We start from the raw sequence: 23,245 nt of genomic DNA, 5'->3' as shown, positions 1-23,245 counted from the left end.
GTATCCCACTTCTCCCAGTCGGCCAGCTCAGCCATGGTTACTGCCCATAGTTGGGTATTGTGGGCCTCTCAACTGGGTGTGGTTTTCAGAGTATGCTCTCTTCACGAGTGATGTGTAATTAATTCCTTTGAATCTTCTTGCTTCATAAATATAACAAGACTGACAAACTCCCAATAAAAATCAGCCTTGTGTGTCTAAGGAGTGAGAAAGCGAACACTTCCCGGCTCAAGAGTTTATTCTGTGCACGGTGTCAAGTTTGTAAAGGAAATACTCCTGGTTTTATTTGGCTCATTGTAAACGAGGCCTATCCAGTTTCACCTCCATTACCACGCTGCTCCAAGGCAAGGCCAAAGCTGTAGATCCCGAAGTTATTTTAGAGCATCACTCACTGTTTTTCCTTGGAGGAGAGTGCTTATTGATTTTGTCAAAAGAATCGATTTCTTTTCCTCCTCTCTCCCTTTCTCCCCCCTCCCCCTTGGACCTCAGCAAAGGAACTGCAGCTGAATGTTGGTGAGCAAAACCCCAGAGAGAGTTTGTAATAGGGTTTTCCATTTTGATGGGTCATTCTGGAGTTTTTCCAGATAAAGTCTTCAAAGGGCTGACTGATGTTTTCTATTATTTTGTAGGATTTAAGAGAATGGCAAGTATTATATCTGTCTGGTGCCCCCCCCAAATTCCTTTCTTATATTCGGTTGTATGGATGGGTTTTGTGACCTCTTGGTGGTGTTGAACGCTTAAGGTGTGGAGAACAGCAGCAAGAACAGAACGGGCATCAGTGACAACAGATATGACTTAGGTCAGAGGTTAAGTGGGAGTGGGTTGCAAAGCAGCTTACAGATGTGTAGCAACTGTATTTGTTGTAAAGATGAGCCCATCTGCCCTGATTGCAGCTGAGCTTGGCTTTGTGGCCGGCCTGAATTAACACAGAAAATTTGCTCCTTAAACAGTTTGTTATTGCTCAGTGTTAAAATGAGGAGTGGGCTGCCAGGTGTTTGGTATCTGCTGAGTAGAGTCAAGGAGCAGTGATTGTGACAGCTGAACAGGGAAGTCTGTTGTGAGGCTTCTCATAATTTTCATTGCATCTGGGCTGCTGTCCCTCCGGTGCTTAAAAACCGCCCACTTCTCCTTCAATCGTTATGTTTGTGTGGTGTACACTGTATCCCTGTGTGTCCGCACCAGGCAGCGCCAGCTGACTGCTGGCTATAGTTGAGATAGGTGTCAACGTGTTTGCAGCTTGCTGTCACTGTGCTGTTGAGCCGAGCGTCTGACAGTGTGACAGTGTTGATTGCTGCTTGTCCAATTTCTCCAGTCAGGCTTATAGTGCAGGCCAGTAGCATATGGTGGAGTGAAAAGTAACGACTCGTATGTCACCACAGTGAAAGTGCATTTTGTTTTGTTTTTTGTCCTGTTAGGAACCGTTTTAATCATAACTGAACAACAGTAGCTGCACGTGTGCTGTGAAGAAATCACTTTTTCAAAGGGAGTTTTAAGGGACAAACTCAAAACTCTCGATTCCAAACTTTTAACTTGCATAAAGATTATTAGGTGATACTAAATTAATTAAGTTTCTGTTGTTGCTCCTGCTGGTTTTCTTTTGTTATTTTACTCTAATTCTGCTGCCATAATCAGATCTAGGCGATATGTAATCACTAATTAGTGATTAAACTAGTAACTGCCAAGAAGTGCTCACGGAAGTGTGACGTAAAAGTATTATTTTAAATACTTTGCCCAACATGAAACTTTCAAAATAGTCTTGATGAACCATCCAGAAGCACCACTGAGGATCAGAGCTGCTCAAGTGGTGGAAACAGACTCATAAACAACGTCAAATCTCAGTGATTAGATACAAAAAATAGCATTTTTTTGGTCTTTTGTCTTTCTTCTCCAAAACAGTGTTTTTACTTCACTACTTTTTTTATGATGCATGTAATATTATCATGCTGTTTTTGTTTTTGTCTAGTGTTAACATTTGATCTGAACAGAACAGTGGTGGTTGCTGACTCAAAAACGTGGAAAATCATCGTGTTTTTTACACTAATTGGCTACTTTTTGTTATGTTTTTGTATTTTCACACTAACAAGATGCGAAGCAGCATCAACTATATAAAAAATAGGAAAAACAAAAGCAGCAAAATTGAGAATTATTCCTATTCAATGTGTTATTTCTATAGGGACATTTTAGGTAGCACGTTTACATAAACAGATGTTACAGTAGAGGTTACATGTGGGAGGATGAACATCTGCTTTAACTTTATGGATCAGCTTCTGGTTTAAAGTTAATTTACTTTAAAATAATTAACACTAACACTGAGCTGTTATTGTTTTATTTAATTCAGCACAGATGCAGTAAATAAGATGTTCCTCTGGTGTGTCGTCAGCCCTGTTCGTGTCTCTAAATTACAATTAAGAATTTGATTCGGATAAACTAATCTAATATCAGGATAAAAATCCCAAATTATGCAAAAAAGAATCAAACAAGCAATGGCACATGTAATAAAATAAACTTTATTATTCCTGCTGGTACAAACATTAGGGTCAATGGAACCATTGATGGACTATTATACTGTTTTCATAGTGGGATAGACTAATAATAATAATGATAATAATAATAATATAGCATTTTTCTTTCTTTCTTTTTCTTTTGAAAAGGTCAAAATTAGTCCATTGTAAATTTGACTTGCAGGTGAAAAAACAATAACAACTTTAAACTAAAAAGGAAGACAGCCTGGTCCAAAAAGTTATTCTCCAGCTTTTTATCTTAAAAATGTTCAGGTTTAATGTAACCACTGAGATTAGGCTCAGCAGGTTTCCCTCGGAGGAAAGTTTCTGTCTAAACCTGCAGTGTTTCTGGGGAAAATTTAAAAGGAAACCCAAAGCCTTAAATCCAAACACAAAAGATCAATTAAATTTTTTAAAGGTAATATGAAAGCTTAGAGCATGAGAACAATGTGAAAGCAAACCCCTCGCCACCCCGTGAACCCGTTTGGTTTTACTGCATCAGTGGATTGTCATGGTCACACCTCTGCTAATGCCTCTCCGGCACACCCTGCCAATTCACCACAGCTCTCGCTCCAAAGCAAGTTCTGTGTTGCCGGTGATTACCGTGAAAGTGTCAGCTGTCTGAGAATCTTTTGTTTAAATGGCAAGTGGAAAATGCCAACATCTGTTACTTCCACTAAATTGGCTGAAGCCGTTCAGTCAGGTCCGATCTTTAGGAGTCTTGACACTTTTTGATGGACTTAGTGCTGATCTGTTGTACCAACTCTGTAGTCACACACGCTTTTCCTGCTTTTATCTCACCTGTAATTTGGTACAATCTCTACTTTTCAGGTCTTTGGTTCAGAGTGTTCACTGAAATGTTTTTCACTTGCCTCCAAGATTCACTCCTACTTCTGAACATCTCTTTGTTGTTTGTCCTTCTCACAGTGCCATCGTGGGCCATCGTCTCGATTGCCTTTGTGGCCATCATCCTGGTGTTAGCTTGCTGCTTCTGTGTCTGCAAAAAATGGATATTCAAGAAGAAAAACAAAAAGAAGGGCAAAGACAAGGGCAAAAATGCCATCAACATGAAGGACGTCATAGATGGGGCCAAAACCGAGGTAACGACTTTTTTAACTTTTGTTATTAAAATTCTGAAAAATTACCATCCCCACAATCCTAATTGAATAGGAAGCTTAATGCCAAAATATTTGATGCTGTGTTTGAAATATATATTTTTTTTTTTTCTTACAATTTTAGGAAATCTGATTCTGTATGATTACAAATTAGTTCACCAAATTGATTTGTTAAGAGAACATTTTCAACTATATACACAGTTTCCACGTAACATCATAGTATCATAGTAGCGCCCACCTGGATGGCAAAACCAGACTTTTTTCCCTGCTGTCTTCTAGCTGTTTCCACCCAAATATAAGTTTGGTTTTTTTTATTGGATCCAGGAGTGACTCAGTTTGTTTACAGGGGCTAGAAAAGCTAACAGTACAACACGGATTCCAACCACATTCAATCCTTCTTGTCCAGCAGGTTGTGCCTTTTAAACATAGTACGCTAAATTTCCAGTGATATATTTTAATCTTGAGCTCTACTGCCATAGCTTGGCATGATTTACATTTAAGAATAATCCTTCTTTAACCAATGTTCACAGTTCGGGATGTGTTCCTGACATCCCCTTCCTGTCTTTAGTCACTATACAGAGCTAAGAGTAGAAGAAAACTGTCTGAAACGGAGGCCATAGGGATTACGTGTATATATTATGACCTGGTTTAGTAACACTCACTATAGTTTTGCCAATGAAGCAATAAATTCTATTCTATTCTTTCAATAATAATAATAATAATGACAACATCGGAGAGCTCACGGTGCTTTATATCGTGAGGTAAAGACTCTACAATGACACAGTGATTTTCACCTCTCAAGCAATTTTTTTTACGTCCAGCAAGTCCACCAGGGCCCTGTTACATAAATTTTGTGTGAATTTACCTGAGAAGTATTTAACAGCTACACCTGTGCCTAATTAAACAGCCTTTAAGCTGACTCGAAAGAAGTAAAACAGAGAGTGTTCGCAACTGAGAATAAACCAGCCTTCGAACAGCAGAACAGTTTGCCCCTCTACATCAAAAATCTAAACACGGCAGTCTAAGGAGAAGGACTCTCCTTACGATAGATTTAAACCATTGCCACTGTTTTTAGCAACTATTTGTGGCTTGAAACTGATGGAATATCGACATTTTATGCTGCAATTTTTTGGATTTTCATGTGTTTTGCCATCCAGGACTGTGCAGCAGTTACGTGACTAATAACAGTGAATAGCTCTCAATAAGTTGCATTTTTTGGTGCAAGAGCTGCTACTGTACCACATATATTTTCTGTGTGTTATGTGTTTATTGCAGCCAAAGAGTTGCATTCAGCCTTTTTTTTTTACTAAAGGAAATTAAAGTCACTTAAGGTGGCTTCAGATTTAAGAGAACCTTTTAGTCTCTTTTGTTTCTCCTGCTTATAATTTTTGTGCTTTTCATTCATTCTTTGAATATTTTTTATGGTTTTGGTCATATGAGGACCTGCTCACTTGTTGAAGAGTGTGAGTAACGTTTGCTGTGTAATGAAGTGGTATCCACCCAGAGAAATGACGTCACCAAATGATACACAAATGGCGAAACTCTTACTTTTCAACTGCACAGAACGAGGAAACGGTGACACGCTAACACTTGATATGGAGTTAGCACACTAATTGCACCAGCAGAGCGTCGTTTCACTCGGTGGAATCGTGCACACAGTGTGTTTAATTTGCTGCAACACCCTTGCTGTCGGACCCACGTAGACGGAAACCACTGACATTGTTTTCTTAGTTCATTTGACTGACTTCTTTTTTGAAAAAGAGCTAATTATAACTTAAATGTTAAGGAGTCTTTTATTTTCTTAGATAATAGTGAAGTGCGGAAAACTTTATTAACCACCAAGGTCATTCAATCCGACGCAGCGCTGCAGCATGTTAGATTACAAGAGTTTTCATTAATGTCCAATAGTCTTCCCGTCTTTGCACCATCCAGCTTTTAAAATTATAACTAAAGAGGCTTTAATCAAAATAAAAGACATCAGTTACTGGACACCCTAATAGCTAATCTCTGAGATTGGTGAATCTGCCACTTTCGAGGCAGGCGGTCATTTCTCCTGGTGTGCCCAGACTCTGGTGTGTTAACTCCTGTGTGTGGTTGTTTTAATTTGTGTTTCTTCCTTCTATGTCCTCCTTATCTGTGTTGTGTCTGATGACTGTTCGGGATGGTCACTGGCGGTAGGTTCCTAATTGCTGTTGGATCTTCTTAAGCCTGCTGCTCTGACGTTTTTTTTGTAGCCTCTTGAAAACAACTACTACTCCCATAGAACCAAATATATGTAACTATGCATACAGTACATGTATATCGACTGCATATATGTGTGTACAAGCTGCATATGCACATATATATGTATGAAAGAAACACTGGGTGCGCATTGATAAGGTTGAACCACACTGATCCTCGTGCCAAGCTAAAGTCTCCTGCCTTTTGAATCTTTCATTTGCATTTCAAACGAGTGGTGGCAAGCAAACTAGAATGATTGAGAGGCTCTACAAGTAAAAGCTCTTTTGAAGCTTAGTGATGAAAAGGAAGCTTCACAGCATCTGCAACCACATCTGTCAACCCAGGTGTAGCAATGTCGCACACAAGTTGGTTTAAAGGAAACACTTTCGTTAAATTAGGGAATATTATTTCCTCAATCATTTTACCCGCTTCTCTTTTTCTGTCTTTAAAAAAAGAAAGAAAAAAAAAAGGCCCCAACTGGATTTGCTCACCAAAGACAGAGACCAGGTGGCTCAGTGGCAAATTTTAAAACCAATCAGTGTTGTTCAGCCTTTTGCTTTCACAACTTGACAAACTGGAGCAGGGAGGTACATTACAACCCCTTTAACCAACATCTACCCACCCACCGCTGGCATGATGCTTCTAGCTACCATCGGCGTAGGGGGTAACATTCAACCTTTAGGGCTATGATGACAATGCGACTGTATGTTTGAGGATGTAACCAAACTTTGGGAATGGGGACTCACATAAGAGCACTGTTTTGTACAACAGAGAATGCTCTGCATGCCTAGTGAAAGAGACTTCTTGGAAGGCAACTTTTGATGCTGAATGAATGACCTTGAGACCTAGTCTTTGCCTCTTCAATCGCATGTTGTTCTTATAACAAACTCCTCCACCCCCCACACCCCCTTCACTATCACCAGAGCCACCACCTGCTGTCCTCACCTCAGTGTCAGTCTAGGAAAGGGCAACTTCACTTCTCACTCTCTGCCACTTCGGACAGTTCCCAGTTGATATGTGTTTTTGCCAGAGACTTGATCTGCCTGAAATAACATCAAGGGAATTGTCTTACTATGATCTTTTCTAGAGGCATCTCTTTCTTTCTCTCTGTCTGCCTCTTTTTATCATCTCTCTCTAATTTCTCTCCACCCTCCACCCTTCTTCTTCCACTAATGCCTGCCCATTCTCATTTCTGGCGCCATCATTTGATCTTTCCCCCCCTTCAGACTGAAAAACCCAGAGATTGATAGAAAAGCACCATCGGGGGACCAGGCCCGGGGTTTTAGTGCATCACACAGCATGTCCTGGTGTTAACTGCTATGGTGTTTTAGTGCTTGCTCCCCCCCCCCCTCCCCTCTCCCTTGTATACCATAAAACAAGTGGGAGCTTTTACAGGAGTAGGTCCGGTGGCAGGACCTGGGCGGGGAATGGCTGGCAGGGTGCTAGCACCAGCGGCAAACAGGCGACACTGACTCTTGGTGGGTGTCTCCTTCAGGCCTTGAAGGATGAGGAGGATGCGGAGACAGGGCTGACTGAAACGGAGAAAGAGGCAGAGCCCAAGGAGGACCAGAAACTGGGCAAATTACAGTACTCCCTGGATTACAATTTCACAGAGAATACGGTAAGGATCTGTTCTCCAAATCTCCCTCAGTGTGTGTCGTTGTTGAGAAAGATCCTTCATTGTAAGTATGGCCACACCCAGCCTCTGAGGTCCAAGTTTGCATCTCTCCAGAGAATAAACAGGACCCAAACCAGGTTTTGCACAACATTTTCCTCTCATAGTTGCTTGATCATTGAAGCTTGAGAGCAATCTCACAGGGATATATCATGGTGGTCGAGTTTGTGCATTTGCCATGGAGCCTGGTAAAGATACAGTATACTATTGGGATTTAGTTTGTCTCTGTATTTGTTTCTTTCTTTCTACTTGATTGAATACAGCCCCTGCAGATATCCATCTGCTTTATTTTTTCCCAGCGACTGAGTTTTAAAAAGCAGAATGAGGAAGCACATCAACTTCCTGGTGCCAGATGTTGCGTGACAGATAATAGATGCGGTGCATGAACACACTGTCCCTCACTAGGCTAGCTAACTCCCCATTTTAAGCAGAAGATTAGCTGGTAACACACAATGCTCCTCTACACGCCAGTGTTGGAACCTCTACCTTTTTCACAAAAAATGCTCGCCCAGATCTTACGTGTCTCTCTGGTTTGTATTCAACAATTGTTTGTGTTAAAATTGTGAAATATTCATCAATTCACAGATTACAAAAGACAGTAATGGTGCTAATATAATTATGTTGTGCAGATGCTATTTGTGTTCAGTCAACCAGCCCCTTATTTCTGTTAGAGAAGCAGTCATTTCATAAAAGAGGGATATTATGTGGACAATATTGCTTTTCACAGAGTTGATCTGTCATGTAGCGGGAGGCGCTGACAGGTCTCTATGAGGTTCTTGATTACACAGGTAATAAGCTCCACAGTGGAGCTCAAGCGTAATGAATGGATGACAGTTTTTACATTTTGTGACGGTGACCTGAGAAAAGCCGGGCTCGACTCACTGCCGGTGAAACTCACAACAGGCAGAGCTAAAAACCTGAGGGGAGGCGGCAGTTTATCTGACCCACTTTTAGCCCCACGAGGGACACAGTGCAGAGGCACAGTGGCCTTCAGGATTTTGTATTATTTATTTTTTTTGCCAGGCAATCAACATGAGTACCAAAAAACTGCCCTGGGAGAACTGGTACGGGTGATTGGCTAAATGCTGTGTGTGAAATTCCTGTTATTACTGGCATATTGCTTTTAGATTAGATTAGATTAGATAGAACTTTATTAATCCCTCGGGTGGGTTCCTCTGGGAAATTCGATTTCCAAAAAAGCACAGCACCGACAGAAGTTACAGAGTTACAGAATATTATATATATATAAATATATAATACACACACACACACACACACACACACACACACACACACACACATATATATATATATAAATACAGAGACAATATAAATAAAATATACGAAGGGGATAAATAGAATAAATAGGAATAAAAATAAAAATACAAGTGAATTGCACATTTCAAGTATTGAGTCTATTGCACCGTTGACTATTTACAAAAGTATTGCAAAAGGTATTGCACAGTGAGGTGAAGAGGCACTACAGCTTAGTTGTTCCCCCCTCCTTTGTCCTCCCTCTCCCCTCCAGGGAGGAGTTAAACAGTCTGATGGCGTGTGGGACAAAGGAGTTTTTAAGTCTGTTAGTTCTTGTCTTTGGGAGAAGCAACCTGTCACTGAACAGACTCTTCTGGTTGTTAATGGCCGTGTGCAGAGGATGCCTGGCATTGTCCATAATGTCCATCAGTTTCTTTAATGTCCTTTTCTCTGCCACTGTCACCAGAGTGTCCAGCTTCATGCCGACCACAGAGCTAGCCCTCCTGATCAGTTTCTCCAGCCTGGATGAGTCCTTCTTTGCTGTGCTGCTCCCCCAGCACACCACAGCATAGAAAAGTACTCCAGCAACCACCGACTGGTAAAACATCCTCAGGAGCTTCCTGCAGATGTTAAAAGACCTCAGCCTCCTGAGGAAGTACAGTCGGCTTTGGGCTTTTTTATACAGGTGCTCTGTGTTGCATGACCAGTCCAGTTTATTGTCCACCCACAGCCCGAGGTACTTGTACTTGTTGACCACCTCCACCTCCTCCCCCTCTATCTGAACCGGCAGTGGACCTGCTCTAGACCTCCCGAAGTCCACAACCAGTTCCTTAGTCTTTGAGGTGTTGAGTTGCAGGTGGTTTGTGTGACTCCATGCGACAAAGTTCCTCACCAGACTTCTGTACTCCTCTTCCTGATCATCCCAGATACACCCCATGATGGCTGTGTCGTCTGCAAACTTCTGAATGTGGCATAATTCAGAGTTGTAGCAGAAGTCAGAGGTGTACAGGGTGAAGAGAAGAGGGGACAGCACAGTTCCCTGTGGTGCTCCTGTGCTGCTGACCACTGTGTCAGACGTGATGTCCTTCAGCCTGACGTACTGTGGTCTGTCGGTGAGGTAGTCGGAGATCCAAGCCACCAGGCAGGGGTCCACCTCCATCCTGTTCAGTTTTTCTTGAAGCATACAGGGCCGGATGGTATTAAAGGCACTGGAAAAGTCAAGAAACAGGATCCTGACCGTGCCTTTTCCCCCATCCAGGTGTGAGTGGGCTCTGTGTAGGAGGTACAGGATGGCATCCTCCACTCCGACACCCACCTTGTATGCAAACTGTAGTGGGTCCTGGGCATGTTGTACCTGTGGTCGGAGGAGGTTGAGGAAGAGCCGCTCTAGAGTCTTCATAAGATGTGACGTCAGTGCCACCGGTCGGAAGTCATTCAGCTCATTGGGCCGGTTCTTTTTGGGGACTGGGACGATGCAGGATGTCTTCCATAGGGCGGGCACTCTCCCCAGTCGCAGACTGAGGTTGAAGACTCGTTGTAGCGGCTCCCCAAGTTCAGCAGCACACGCCTTTAGCATCCTAGGACACACCTTGTCTGGGCCTGCTGCCTTTCTGGGGCGAAGCTTCCTCAGTTGTCTCCTGACCTGATCCACTGTGACACTGGGAGATGTTTGGGAGGAGGGGAGGGGGGGAGATGTCTTGCTGCTGAGAGAGGGATTGGAGGAGGGGGGTGTCATGGTGTCAGGAAGGGGGGGAAGCGAGGGAGGTAGGAGAGTGGGGATTGGACTCTGTAGTGAAGGTGAGGGTGGGGGGGTTGTGGGCTGGTCAAACCTGTTGAAGAAGTTGTTAAGTTCGTTTGCCTTCTCCACAGAGAAGGCAAACACAAGAAGCATCTAGTTTTGGGATAGTTTGTAGTTACGCAGGCAGCAGTTTCATTTGATATGTGGGTGGGTGGTGGGGGTTCAAAAAGTAAAATCAAAATTACCGTCTGAAGAGGCTGAAAGCAGGGATTTTAAAAGGTAACCTTGCCATAGAAAGATGGGTTCACCTACCTACAAGCCACCACCACCATCTTTCTCTTCACAGTGGGGACAAAATCATGCAAATTAACACACAAATACCCTTAAATGTGCAAAATAAATAAATAAACACAATTTACAGAAAACAGTTATTGCACAGAGTTCAGATAAAACAGGGAACAAGAACAAAAGTGGTGATCCTCAGGGGGTTTCAATCAAGAGATACATCAATTTTCTAATGTATAGATTGTTTTTAGAGTCTTATCATAAGAATACATTTCACTGTATCTATGTACGCATACGTACATAGAGAAATGGGAAGTTACAGATTCTTAAAAGTGCATCTATTTGTGCAGAAATGACAAAAAAAACAAGACAAAAAAACGCTCTTTTATTACTTTAAGATCACTGAATACAAAATTTATTACGTAAAATTTTAGAAAAAATGAAACCTGCTCTCAGTGAATTTTTTCCTATTGGGCCTGCATGAATTGTAATAGCATAAAAAAATCTATTTGTTGTCTTTTGAAGTCTGTTAAATTTCAGGGGCCCTTAGAGTGGGAAAAAAAAACAGTCAACACAACACAAAAAGACTTCATAATGTCTGCACTGAACTGAGTGGACAGGAATAATTGAAAATTGGATCGCTTATTAGAAAATGTAGAACAATGGTGTAAAGTGAAGGTGGGGCAATCCCCACCCCAAACGCATCTGGCAGTCTTGGTTAGAAATAAGTATGAAGGTAGTAATTGTCACCTCCAATGTCACATATGGAAAAAACACAGTTTGCATCATATGGATTGATGCTATATTTTTAAGCCATTATCATTTTGTCGCTATATCTTCCAGGCAGGAGGAAAAGAAGAAAACCGCAGAGGAGGGTCATGGATGTAGTGAAGGAGGGCATGCAGAGGGCTGGTGTGGTGGCGATATCTGTGGCAATATGTTAAAACTGAAGTTTTATATACTCGAGCATAATTTCTCGTAACACTTATGGAGTTAGTGAAAGAACAGGGTCCTTTCTGCAGGAGAAAATCTTTCAGGAGATACATATGAAAATTAGAAATATAAGTACAGTTGTTATGGAGGTAAGTAAAAATTCAGCACACTTCTAACAGCAGGCAACAGCAATCCTCCTATCATGAGTTTGCTTTATACACCCCCTGCATGGATAAGTGAACAGGGGGGATATCTACACTAGCTGCCAAGCTACCCATGAAGTATGTAGGTTTTCCTTGAGGCCTTTGCACCTTAGTCCAGTATCAACCTTTTGTGTGGCAAAAGGCTTTAAATAGTGAATGATATTCACTTTGTTTTTTAGGTTCACAGTCAGATTTGTATTCTGCTGGAGCCTTGGGTATAACGAGTCAAATATGTGCAGCAGGGATGTCAAACCACATACAGCCTACTATCATCTTAAGTAGGAGCAGTTAAAGTCTAATTTCTGTCCATGTAGAGACATTTGACCACACATTTAATCCTGAGATATCCCAACTTAAGGAAATAAGTCTAATTTCAGCAGTATGTCATCTGCATAATAAGGAAATGCGTCGGTAGGAAATGAAGTAAATCTTAGAGCACAAATATTTGGGATTAATTTGAAAGGGTGTTTTTTGTCGATTCACAGAAAAGTCTGTAGAGAAAAAGAATTTCACAGTAAGTTTCTATATTAGATATTTTTTAAAAAGACAACTTTTATTTCATTTAATTAAATAAATTGTTAAAGTAGGAAAAGCATAAAAACATAAAAATACAAATTTTTACAAATAAATAATGTATGCCCTTAAAATTTTCCAACAATTGTTCCAGTGGCCCCTGGGCCTTATGTTTGGGGGGAAGCACACTACTACTACTACCAGCCAGTCAGTTTATTGGATTGTGAGTAATGCTGTTGCTATGTTTACGAACCCCAAATGTCCTGTGCTAGTGGAGTTGTTTGCCTCCGGAAACAAAATGTCATCAGTAAGCTTCACAGACAACTCTGACTAATTTGTCACAGATATTCAAAAATCTGCTTCTCCTTTAAGATACCGCCGTAAGCGCTAATAACTAATTAATTGTATGTGTTTCAAATGTTCCCCAGTGACCTAAAACTCTGTCAGTAAATGTTCCACCCTGCCAAGAAAAAGAAGGAATCACTGGTGTGTCTGTGTATACAAAACTGAGGCAAGGAGATCAGGCTGAGTGGGATAAGACTTGCAGATTAATGTCAAGTCCTCGTGGCAAAAAGAATCTCAGCTTTGTTTCTGTCTGTTAACCACCACAAATGGCTGCTGCCCCTGGTGTTGATGACACTGGGTTTATACACTAATGAGACGAAAGGTTTTGTAAAAGATCCAAATCATTTATGGAGAGGCGGCACGGCTACATGAGGCAAATACACAGCAAATGAACCACAAAGAGCCCTCTAAGCACAGCAGGGAGAGAATTAGAATGTCATTCCTACTTTCAACATCATTACCATATTCATTGCTCTTCTTTGCAGGTTAAGAGCAGGCATACGGCATTGTGTCCAGTTAGGAAATCGTTCATATTATTGGGTTTTTATTATTTATTTCAGAATACCCCCCAATCAGTTCATTTCCAGAATAACACACAAAGCCACTGCACATTGGCGGACTATTTTTCAGGACGGCAAATCCGTCTCAGGCTTCTTTGGAAGTGTGTGCATGTGTGTGGAGTCCCAGCACAGGCATTATGCACTGGGACAAAACCCTCCGAAGATCAGGTGCCAAGAGCTGAATCACCATCCTGTGCCCATTCTGGTCATCTGCTCACTGGACTGAAGAGTAACATATAAACAAAAGGGGGTTAATACCAGCAGCCGTTTGCTGTGAGAGGGCTAGAGTCCCATAGTTAAATAGAAAAGCCCACACAGATGTGCAAACACATAGCCACTGTTATTTTGCTTTATCGCAGAGGTGTAATGGTTAGTCAGATGTTTAAATTTTGGCTGTCATCAGGCTGGTGTTTTGGAGCCATAATTCTTAGCAGGCTGTTTTTAAAAACTTTATTGGAACAATGCACAGAGGTAACTGCTAAATTATTTTTAGATAATGCTCCAAAAGGCACCACTAACCAAAAAACCAAATGTATAATGTAATGATTTAAATTATTGTAGGTAAGGTTTAACAGCAATTCGCTACTGTGCATAGTAACGTGGGTTGTATTGAGAGGAGGCGGCAGAAACACTTAGCAGGACAGTCACAAACAACGACCACACTGGTACTGGGAATTCTATAGTGCTTGTACTTTAATACACACTCTCTTCACCAACCTTACAAGGCCTGGGTGAACGGCTGCTGTCTTATCATAAATGAACTGCAGTGTTTCTACAACCCGTAACTCTACCTTGAGTTATTGAGGTGAAATTTTAAGGTCCATCTCAGGCCACGTGTTCACATGCAAGCACGCTTCTCCCATACTCTAACAGAGGGCAGTGGTGCATCCTTGTGAAATCACTAACCCTTAATTTAGGTTGTCTTGAAGAGACACCACACAATTGTGACTGTTACAGCATCCGAAGAGGCAGTCAAAGCAGTCAATCAAAAAGGCGACAACTCAAAGCTTTAAGCCTTACACCTGTTGTACAGTTGTTATGAAGGGAGAAACTATCCATACACACCTCAGCTGTTGTTGTACTGGGCTGTAAACATGTTTTTTTATTGCTGTTAAGTTTGCTTCTTTAACCTGAGAGTCTATAATGATGGGTTTGACTTGCTATTGGTGCTAGCCTGAAGTAGCGACTCGGTTAGCTGTATTTGTCCATATGATCTAAATGTCAAGTTTGAGAGAAGTGCAGCAAGTTGGTGGATGGTAAACAAAGAGAGAACAGAATTGTTATGCTACAGTGAAGCTAGGGAAAACAACCATATGCAATGAATTTGACAGGGCCTGCAGCCACTCACAGTCAGCTGCTGTTTTCAAAGCAACTTTGGGGCATCAAGAAGGTGATAAAACGGCAATGAGATTTAGTGACATGAGTCTGCTATCAGTTTGGTGGTCAATTTGGGAATCATACTAATACGCCATTAATTGTGATATATTGGGAAAAATTGAAAATCAGCTGCCGTCTACATACAGAGAAAATCATATTTACCAGAAATGTCCATTAACTTCTGAAATTTCTCCATAAATTCAATTCAATTCAATTTTATTTATACAGCACCAAATCACAACAATAGTCGCCTCAATGAGCTTTATATTGTAAGGTAGACCCTACAATAATACATAAAGAGAAAAACCCAACAATCATATGACCCCTATGAGCAAGCACTTTGGCGACAGTGGGAAGGAAAAACTCCCTTTTAGCAGGAAGAAACCTCCTGTAATAACATGCTAATGACATGCATCTATGTTTCTTGAAAGCCACAAGGAAAATAACATTGTTTATTAATGATTCACTTTTTATTTACCCTTTTAAAACTAGAACACTAACTGTAGTATGCATACATGATTACAGACACGAAAGAGATAATGCAAGATTTTCAGCTTTTCTATATTTAAAGTGCTTTTTCCATTAATTCTACCTTGTTAGTTGGGGAAAACAAATATTTAAAGACATCACCTTCAACGCCAGAGTAGCTGTCTTCGAGGTGTGGTTTTAAACAGTGGGATTTTTAATGAGCTTTGAAAAAAAACAACTCTTGTCAGTCTGTTCTGTAGACATGGAGTGTCATACAGGATTGGAAAAGGTACAATTAGCAGAAGCAGCAAAGTGCCCATCAACATTTCCAGCCACGTCCCGCTCGTATCTCTTCTCGAGCGTCGGTGCCTCTCCCAGTAAAGATGGTGTGACATGCTGTGTCTCCCACTGACTGTGCTGATGGATGGGTGGAAATCAGCAGGACAGCGCGGGAGGATAAATTGCTACACTTAAAATCCAAGTGCCGCTTCACAGCACTACAGTGCACAACATGGTTCCATTTAGGTTAAGGTAAATGACGCCAAGTCACAGTAATAACTGGTGTGTTTTTGGAAATGTCATGAAAATGTTGTGCATAACCTGGTGAACAGCAATCAAAGCAGTCCCAAACTTTCCACTGTGTATTTGTTTAATATTTGCTGCTGTCATGTAAAATGTCTGTTAATGTGAGTATTTGTGCTTTAACCTTTTTGACTCTTACTACTGTCCTTATGCAAATATGGAGCAAGTAATGGTACAGATGTCATTCTGACCTAAACCTGTGCAATAATCATGTTTTATTGAATTATCAATGAATAAATATTGTATCTAGAACATTAAATACAAATAAGTGTGAAGCTTTTTAGCTCATTGTACTGTTGGGTATGTCAACATTTTGTAGAGTAAAAGCTGTTTTTAAGGGAGAAATATTCTCATTAGTTATAGTTAGTTAATTCTCATCAAGTTATACATACATAATGTGTGGAGGCAAGCAGACAGTTTTTAAAGCTAAAGTATATTTTGCATCTGTGACATACATTAGACCTGCACATCCTCACTTGATGTATGAGCCGGCCCATTTATGTTCTGAGAAAAGTGAAAAGTCTGTGACTGTCTGCATACACGGAGATTCATTTTAACTGCTTGCATTCAGAGTCTAGCCAGAACTTTATGGATTTGAAAAACAAATTCAGAAATAGTGGCGTAGTTGTCACAGGACTGCAATGTAACTGCACAGAGGCGTTCAGCTTCTTTTTACATAGAAATATAATCAGAATACAACCAATTAGCAACCAGTTGAGTCAAGTCCCCTATTGCAAAAAGACATGTCACAGACAAGCTAATCTGGATTAATTGCAGAGCTGTAATTAGTCTCATATATAAATAAGACGTCAGTTATCTGTTAATCTTCGCCAGTCTGTTTGAGTCTGATTGTTGGGAGACAGGTTAACTCCCAACAGGCAACCTGTGCGGTCGTTTTATGATGGTGTTACACGCTCAACCTCTGGGTGACGAGTTGGTGACTGTAACTTCTTGCAATCTGTCTCCAACAGCAATGAAAAATGTTTTTAAAATCAATCACTGGTTACCCAGTGATTTTTCCAAGATACAAGGAGGTTGCTATTGTATTCTTACCCCAGTGTGACTGAGCCATTAAAGTGACTGAGAAATGAGCTTTTCTAACTTGAAATGTGAGTTCTGCATTGGAGGAGAGCATCAGAGGTGTAGGACATTCAAAACACTTTGTTGTTACAGCTGTTAGAAAAGTGTTTCAGAGCTGCTAAACTTTTCCAAATCTTTTAAACAATTCAAAAGTGAACAAATTTCAGTATTATGCTATGTAATGTAGCTGATTCAAGCCCAAGAAGACATCAATCTGTGGCTCAGGAAGGAAAATCAAAGGGGTGTGCACTTCTGGAAACACGTCTTCAAAATCAGTTAATCATTTATCAAAGCCTATCTATATTTCACCTTTGATGGAAGTTCATGCTTGACTAAATACGTGTGATTACATAAAATCTAGATGGAAGGTTTGATGAAACAAAAAGACAAAAGAGCATCTATCTATCTATCTGTATATAAAAAATGTGTAAAATGTGCAACTTATGTAAATAAGTTAATAAAGTTATTAAATAAGTATAACATTTAGCCACAAACCCAGTTTTTAAGTTTATATTTAAAGATTTAAAAGTGCTTCTTTCCAGGAATTCCTTCATTTTTGTCCATCTCAATGTCTCCACACATGTAAATATAACTCAGCTTTTGCTCTGAGTCTGCTGTCAGAAATCGTATAGCATATTATATATAAAACAAAAAAACAAAAACGAAATCATGCTGGTGGTTAATGCTGATTGGGCTGGAGGTCACTGTTTATTTGCCACTGCGTCAGTGGTAGCACCACATAGTACACCGATGCGGCTCCTGACAGCTGTAGAGCTCCATGGCTGAGTGCCCTGGTCGGCTTCCAGATTGCCGCTTGATGGGTGCCTGATACGAAGTTGATTGACTGACTAGCTGGGCCTCTGGAGAGGCCTTTGAGTAGAGGCTCTGACTGGCAGGTCAATCAGCCTCCCAGGCCCCCCATTGTGGTTATCAATTATCAGCCGTATGTGAAGAAAAACAGTCCGCTTATTCCAAGTCTGACACTTGCTGACCTTTAACAACTCTTCAGATTTGAATCATCTTCAGGACACCATTATAAAGCAATGAATGCTGGTGATATTAAAAGATAAGGATGGAAAATCACATTTTCTTTAGATCTTAGAGCAATGAACAGGCAATTTAACCAAGATATGATTTCTTTATAAGGGTGTTGGTGGGAAGACAGGGGAAGTAATGATGATTTGGATCTATGAGCACTGAAAGGTCTTCGCTCACGATTCTGCTTGTCCCCTTTTCCTTCTCAGCTCATGGTGGGGATCATTCAGGCGGCCGAGCTGCCTGCTATGGACATGGGTGGCACATCTGACCCATACGTAAAGGTCTACCTGCTGCCTGACAAGAAGAAGAAATTTGAGACCAAGGTCCACAGGAAGACCCTCAACCCCGTCTTCAATGAGCAGTTCACCTTCAAGGTGCACCTTACAATAAAAGCAACATTTAATCTGCTTCCACTGAATTTTAAGAAACATCTGCGCATCACAAACTCTTTTTTTTTTTTTTTTTGCTGGAGATCTTTTGCTTCCACTGACAATCCAATTTGCATGCAGCCTTGAATGCTGGGAAGGTGTGGAGACAGCAACCAGCTGGCACATTAACAAGCTCCTGACAGAATATCTCTCACACACACAGTTACACTCACACACACACAAACACACACTGAGGCTCGATGTGATTGGGATTAACACAGGCAGATGCACCGCCACACCCTGGCCTTGCCTCGGCTGTAATGGATGTGTGGCCCCTGCTCAGTAGTGGGGAAAGTTTTGTTATTCAACCAAGAGCGGAGAGCGCAGGTGTTTGGTGTAAGTTAAGCATAATGTGATGTGATATCTATGCAGAATTTATTTGTGTGTGTTTTTGTAGTGCTTAAATCAGAATCTGATGCATCGTGGGGGGAAACAAACAGGAAATGGGATTATAAGAAGTGGTGATGTCGTCAAAAAGATGAGATGTTTATGGGAGATAAGGTCAAGGACAGTCTTATTAAAAGATACTCCTCTCGCTATCCAGTCATATGTCAGTTGTTTTTCATATAATTCAGAGATTTATCAGGATATAGTTAGATGTTTTTCATTTTTTATTTGGTTAACAATAAAGATTCAAAGATTTTTTAAATGTCATAGATTGCATATAAACAAAGACAAACTGGTGACTGTTTTGAAGCATTGAGAAGAACATTTTAACTGTCACCCTCTTCTTCTTTTAGACCAGGCTTGACCATATTTGCAGTGTGTTTGCTGTCTTGGTTAGACAGGTGTCTCTGTTATGTCATTAGCATGCTAGTTTTGGTTTAAGTGAAATGTAAAACTGAAGAGCCGACTTCAGCTGATAGCTGCACAATGAAGAAACAACATACCGAAAACTGTAGCAAATTAATGTGAAGCTCAATTTTTAGCCTTTTTTTTCCTAAATTTGGCTATAATAAAAAAAATGTTCACGTTCCATTGAATTTGACTTAAAATTAGTGACTGATGCCATAAAGTTACAAGGAAAGCGTTTAATAGGGTCAAAAATGAAGTGAGGAGTTCTAATTTCTTCACAAATTCCTTTATTTTAAAACCAGAAGAGTCGCCCCCTGCTGGCCAAGAGAATTAAAGCAACAACTTTAACATTGGACTCGAGAGTCATGACAGTCATCCCCTTATGCTCATGCTAAACTGCTTTGTCACTATATTCACTCTGTTCTCTGCCCTGCCTTTAAATAACTTTTATTGCAAATTCAAACAGGCTCAAAAAGACTGCATACCTGAATGCTCTGGTCACTAGTGGGCAGCCTCTATAGTTTGGTTCTTGTAACTTTTTCCTTTCATTAGATATAAATCTACCCACAATGAAAGCACATCCACTGCCTATTACTCATGTGTGCATTGAGTTTGTCAACATCGGGTTATACAGACGGGTTTGCCCCATTACTGCCCCCCATTTGCAGGAAGAACGAATCAATTGAAAAGATTTGAGCACATGAGCTTGTGACAACATACCAATGATCTAAAAATTAAACTTCATACAAGATCATGCCAAAGCTTTTTTTTTCTTTTTCTTCTAGTGGTCACATTGGTTTGAAAAAGAGTCGTCTGAGCAACTTGTAGGCTACAAAAAAAGAAAGAAAAATAAATTTCTGCTAAAATTAGTCAAATATAAGCTTAAGAATTGTATAATCCTGAAATAATGTCAGGTTCTGGGCTTTTTACATTGTTAAATAGATATAATCAACCTCACCTGGGTGAGCCATAAATGCTTTGCCTCTTTCTACTTCAGGTCCCGTATGTAGAGCTTGGCGGGAAGACACTGGTGATGACGGTGTACGATTTTGACCGCTTCTCCAAGCATGATGCCATTGGCGACATCAAGGTGCCCATGAACAAGGTGGACTTCAGCCACATAACAGAGGAGTGGCGGGATCTGCAGAGCGCTGAGAAGGAGGAGGTAAGACGTCTGCCAAAATTTGCAATTACACCTCATAAAATGAGAAATAAACTCAATTTGAAATCACTTTGTGACACCTGTCTCATGCCGAGGCACAGATTTGTACATCTAGCAGCTGCAGTTTTAATGAAAAGGGCATAAGTGATATCAGAAGCATTATTTTATTTTGCTCAGCAAACTTGTACTGCAAATGCGGTGCGGTCGACGATGTAATCCATCTCCTCTGGAAATGTCACTTAATCATATGTCCGCACTTCCCCTTCAATTAACAGACGTGTAACTTCCCAGCCACCAATCCAGGAGATTCAATTTTCATGGTAAATGTCATGGCATATAGCATGTGTTGCCAACCTTATTTTTAGCATTACGGCAGGTTGATTTAAAGGTTAATTATAACGGTGCAGAATAGGTTGGTGGTGTTTTTCAAACTGAAGGGCATCACGTTACTTTCTTTTGTGAGCTTGTGCGCAGCTTTACCTGACAGGCTTATACACTGAAGTGATGCTTGGTATTCCTTATTCTTAGTTAAACATTGATTAATGAATCATTGTAAGACAGACCCCGGGTGACTTTATTCTTTATGGCACAGATTCAACAAGGTGCTCGAAACATTCCTCACACATTTTGAACCATATTGGCTTGATCGCATCATGCAGTTGCTGCAGATTTGAGATCTGGTGACTATGAAGGCCATTTGAGTACACCGAACTTACCAGCATGTTCAAGAAGCATATGTACACTTTGGTGTGCACTGTGGCCATAAAGGGATTGGTGGTGCAGTAATAATTGTGTAGGCTTCGGTGTTTTGGTGTTCAAACAATGCTCAGTTGGTACCAAAAGGTCCAAAGTATGACAAGAAACTATTACACCTGACCCACTGATATAAGGATAGAGGAATCCATGTTTTCGTTGACCCCACATTCTAACCCAAACATGAAAATGTTGCATCAGAAATTGAGACACATCAGACCAGGCGATGTATTTCCAATCTTTTAGTCTCTGAGTTTGGTGAGCCTGTGTGCATTGTAGCATGAGTTTCCTGTAGCTGATGGGTGTGTTTCTTCTGCTGCTGTAGCCCATCTGCTTTGAGCTTAGATGTCCTGTGCATTCAGAGATGTTCTTCTACATACTTAAAGCCACCACAATCATTCCGGTTCCAAAAAAGTCATCTCCCTCCTGCTTTAATGACTACCGTCCTGTTGCACTTACTCCCATCCTGATGAAGTGCTTCGAACGACTAGTCATGCAACACATCAAGACTGTCCTGCCCCCCTCCCTGGATCCCTTCCAGTTTGCGTATCGGCCCAACCGCTCAACCGATGATGCCATCTCCACTGCACTCCACTCAGCACTCACACACCTGGACAAAAATGACTCATATGTTCGAATGCTGTTCATAGATTTCAGTTCAGCATTCAACACCATAATCCCCCAACAGCTCACTCAAAAACTGGTCCAGCTGGGGCTCAACACCTCACTGTGCAACTGGCTGTTGGATTTCCTCACCGGAAGACCTCAAGCAGTACGGGTCGGCAGTAATACATCCAGCACCATCATTTTAAACACGGGGGCCCCGCAGGGATGTGTGCTGAGCCCCCTCCTCTTCACTCTGCTGACCCATGACTGCACTCCATCATACAGCTCCAACCTCTTCATCAAGTTTGCGGACGACACAACGGTGGTGGGTCTCATTAGCAACAGGGATGAGACCGACTACAGAAGTGAGGTGAGACGCCTGGCCACGTGGTGTGCTGACAACAATCTCTCTCTGAATGTGGAGAAGACGAAGGAGATTGTTGTGGACTTCAGGAGAATGCACACCCAACATGCTCCTCTGACCATTGACGGAGCGTCTGTGGAGAGAGTGAGCAGCACCAAGTTCTTGGGTGTGCACATCACAGAGGATCTCTCCTGGACGTACAACACCACAGCACTGGCCAAGAAATCACAGCAGCATCTCTTCTTTCTCCGCAAACTAAGAAGAGCAGGAGCACCAGCCCCCATCATGTACACTTTCTACAGAGGCACCATCGAAAGCATCCTGTCGAGCTGCATCACTGTGTGGTTTGGAACCTGCAATGCGTCCTGTCATAGAACCCTCCAACGCATAGTGAGAGCTGCAGAGAGGATCATTGGTGTCTCTCTCCCCTCCCTCCAAGACATTTACAGCACCCGTCTCACTAAAAAAGCCCTTTGCATAGCGGCTGATCCCACGCACCCAATGCAAAGCTTCTTCAAGCTGCTGCCGTCGGGGAGGAGACTGCGGAGTCTCTGGGCCAGGACCAGCAGGCTGAAGGACAGCTTCATCCATCAGGCTGTCAGGAAGCTTAACTCCCTCCCGATTCTGCCCCCTCTCCCCTCTCTCCTCCACGGTCCTACTGAACTCTGTCACACACACACACACACACACACTCTCTAACTCACTCACTGGCCTGCACCAGTTACCAGTCACTTTGTGGAGCACTGGACTGCCATTACCTCATAAGACTTTGTTGTTACACTATCTCTTACCGTACATTACCAAATCTCCATTTGCACTACTCTGCCTGGTTTGCACTCAATGTCATTTACTCATTATATTGTATATTGTATAGCTTTCTTGTTATATGTAAAAATTGTATTGTATTTATTTATTTAAATTTTACTTTTTAATTATTTTACTTGCATTTTTAATCACTCTTATATTTAAATGTTCATTTGCTATTTTATCTAGGGATTGAGAGTAACGTAGTTTCTATTCTCTGTATGTCCTGTACATGTGGCAGAATTGACAATAAAGCTGACTTTGACTTTGACTTTGACTACATACCTTGGTTGTAAGAAGTAGTTAATTTCACTTACTGTTCCCTTCAGTTTGAAGCAATCTAGGCATTCTCTTCTACATTTTGTCCCAGAGAACTACCGCTCGTGGATGTTTTTCTGACCATTCTCTGTAAGCTGGAGTTCCCAGTAGATCCGAAGTTTCTGAAATAC

At 41.3% G+C, this 23,245-nt stretch overlaps 1 protein-coding gene across 6 annotated transcripts in view; it reads left to right on the top strand.

Moving 5' to 3' along the window:
- syt1a (synaptotagmin Ia) overlaps positions 1-23,245 on the top strand; it is a 222,212-nt gene that overhangs the window by 173,069 nt on the left and 25,898 nt on the right. For 5 of the 6 annotated variants that reach the window (XM_086270276.1, XM_086270272.1, XM_086270273.1 and 2 more), the window contains 4 exons: positions 3,426-3,598; positions 7,329-7,454; positions 18,091-18,258; positions 20,105-20,272. In XM_086270276.1, coding sequence (XP_086126402.1) covers positions 3,426-3,598; positions 7,329-7,454; positions 18,091-18,258; positions 20,105-20,272 — 635 coding nt within the window. The remainder of the gene's footprint in view (positions 1-3,425; positions 3,599-7,328; positions 7,455-18,090; positions 18,259-20,104; positions 20,273-23,245) is intronic. The other variant, XM_086270278.1, reaches the window with a different exon arrangement.

The sequence above is a fragment of the Aulonocara sp. 'chitande type north' Nkhata Bay genome, linkage group LG17, assembly GCF_057382095.1.
Source record: "Aulonocara sp. 'chitande type north' Nkhata Bay isolate Kocher_YH1m ecotype deep benthic linkage group LG17, A_spYH_male_GT1.1, whole genome shotgun sequence".
NCBI classification, from domain to species: Eukaryota; Metazoa; Chordata; class Actinopteri; order Cichliformes; family Cichlidae; genus Aulonocara; species Aulonocara sp. 'chitande type north' Nkhata Bay.
The sequence above is the reverse complement of the archived record's forward strand: the minus strand, read 5'-3'. Positions and strand labels throughout refer to the sequence as shown.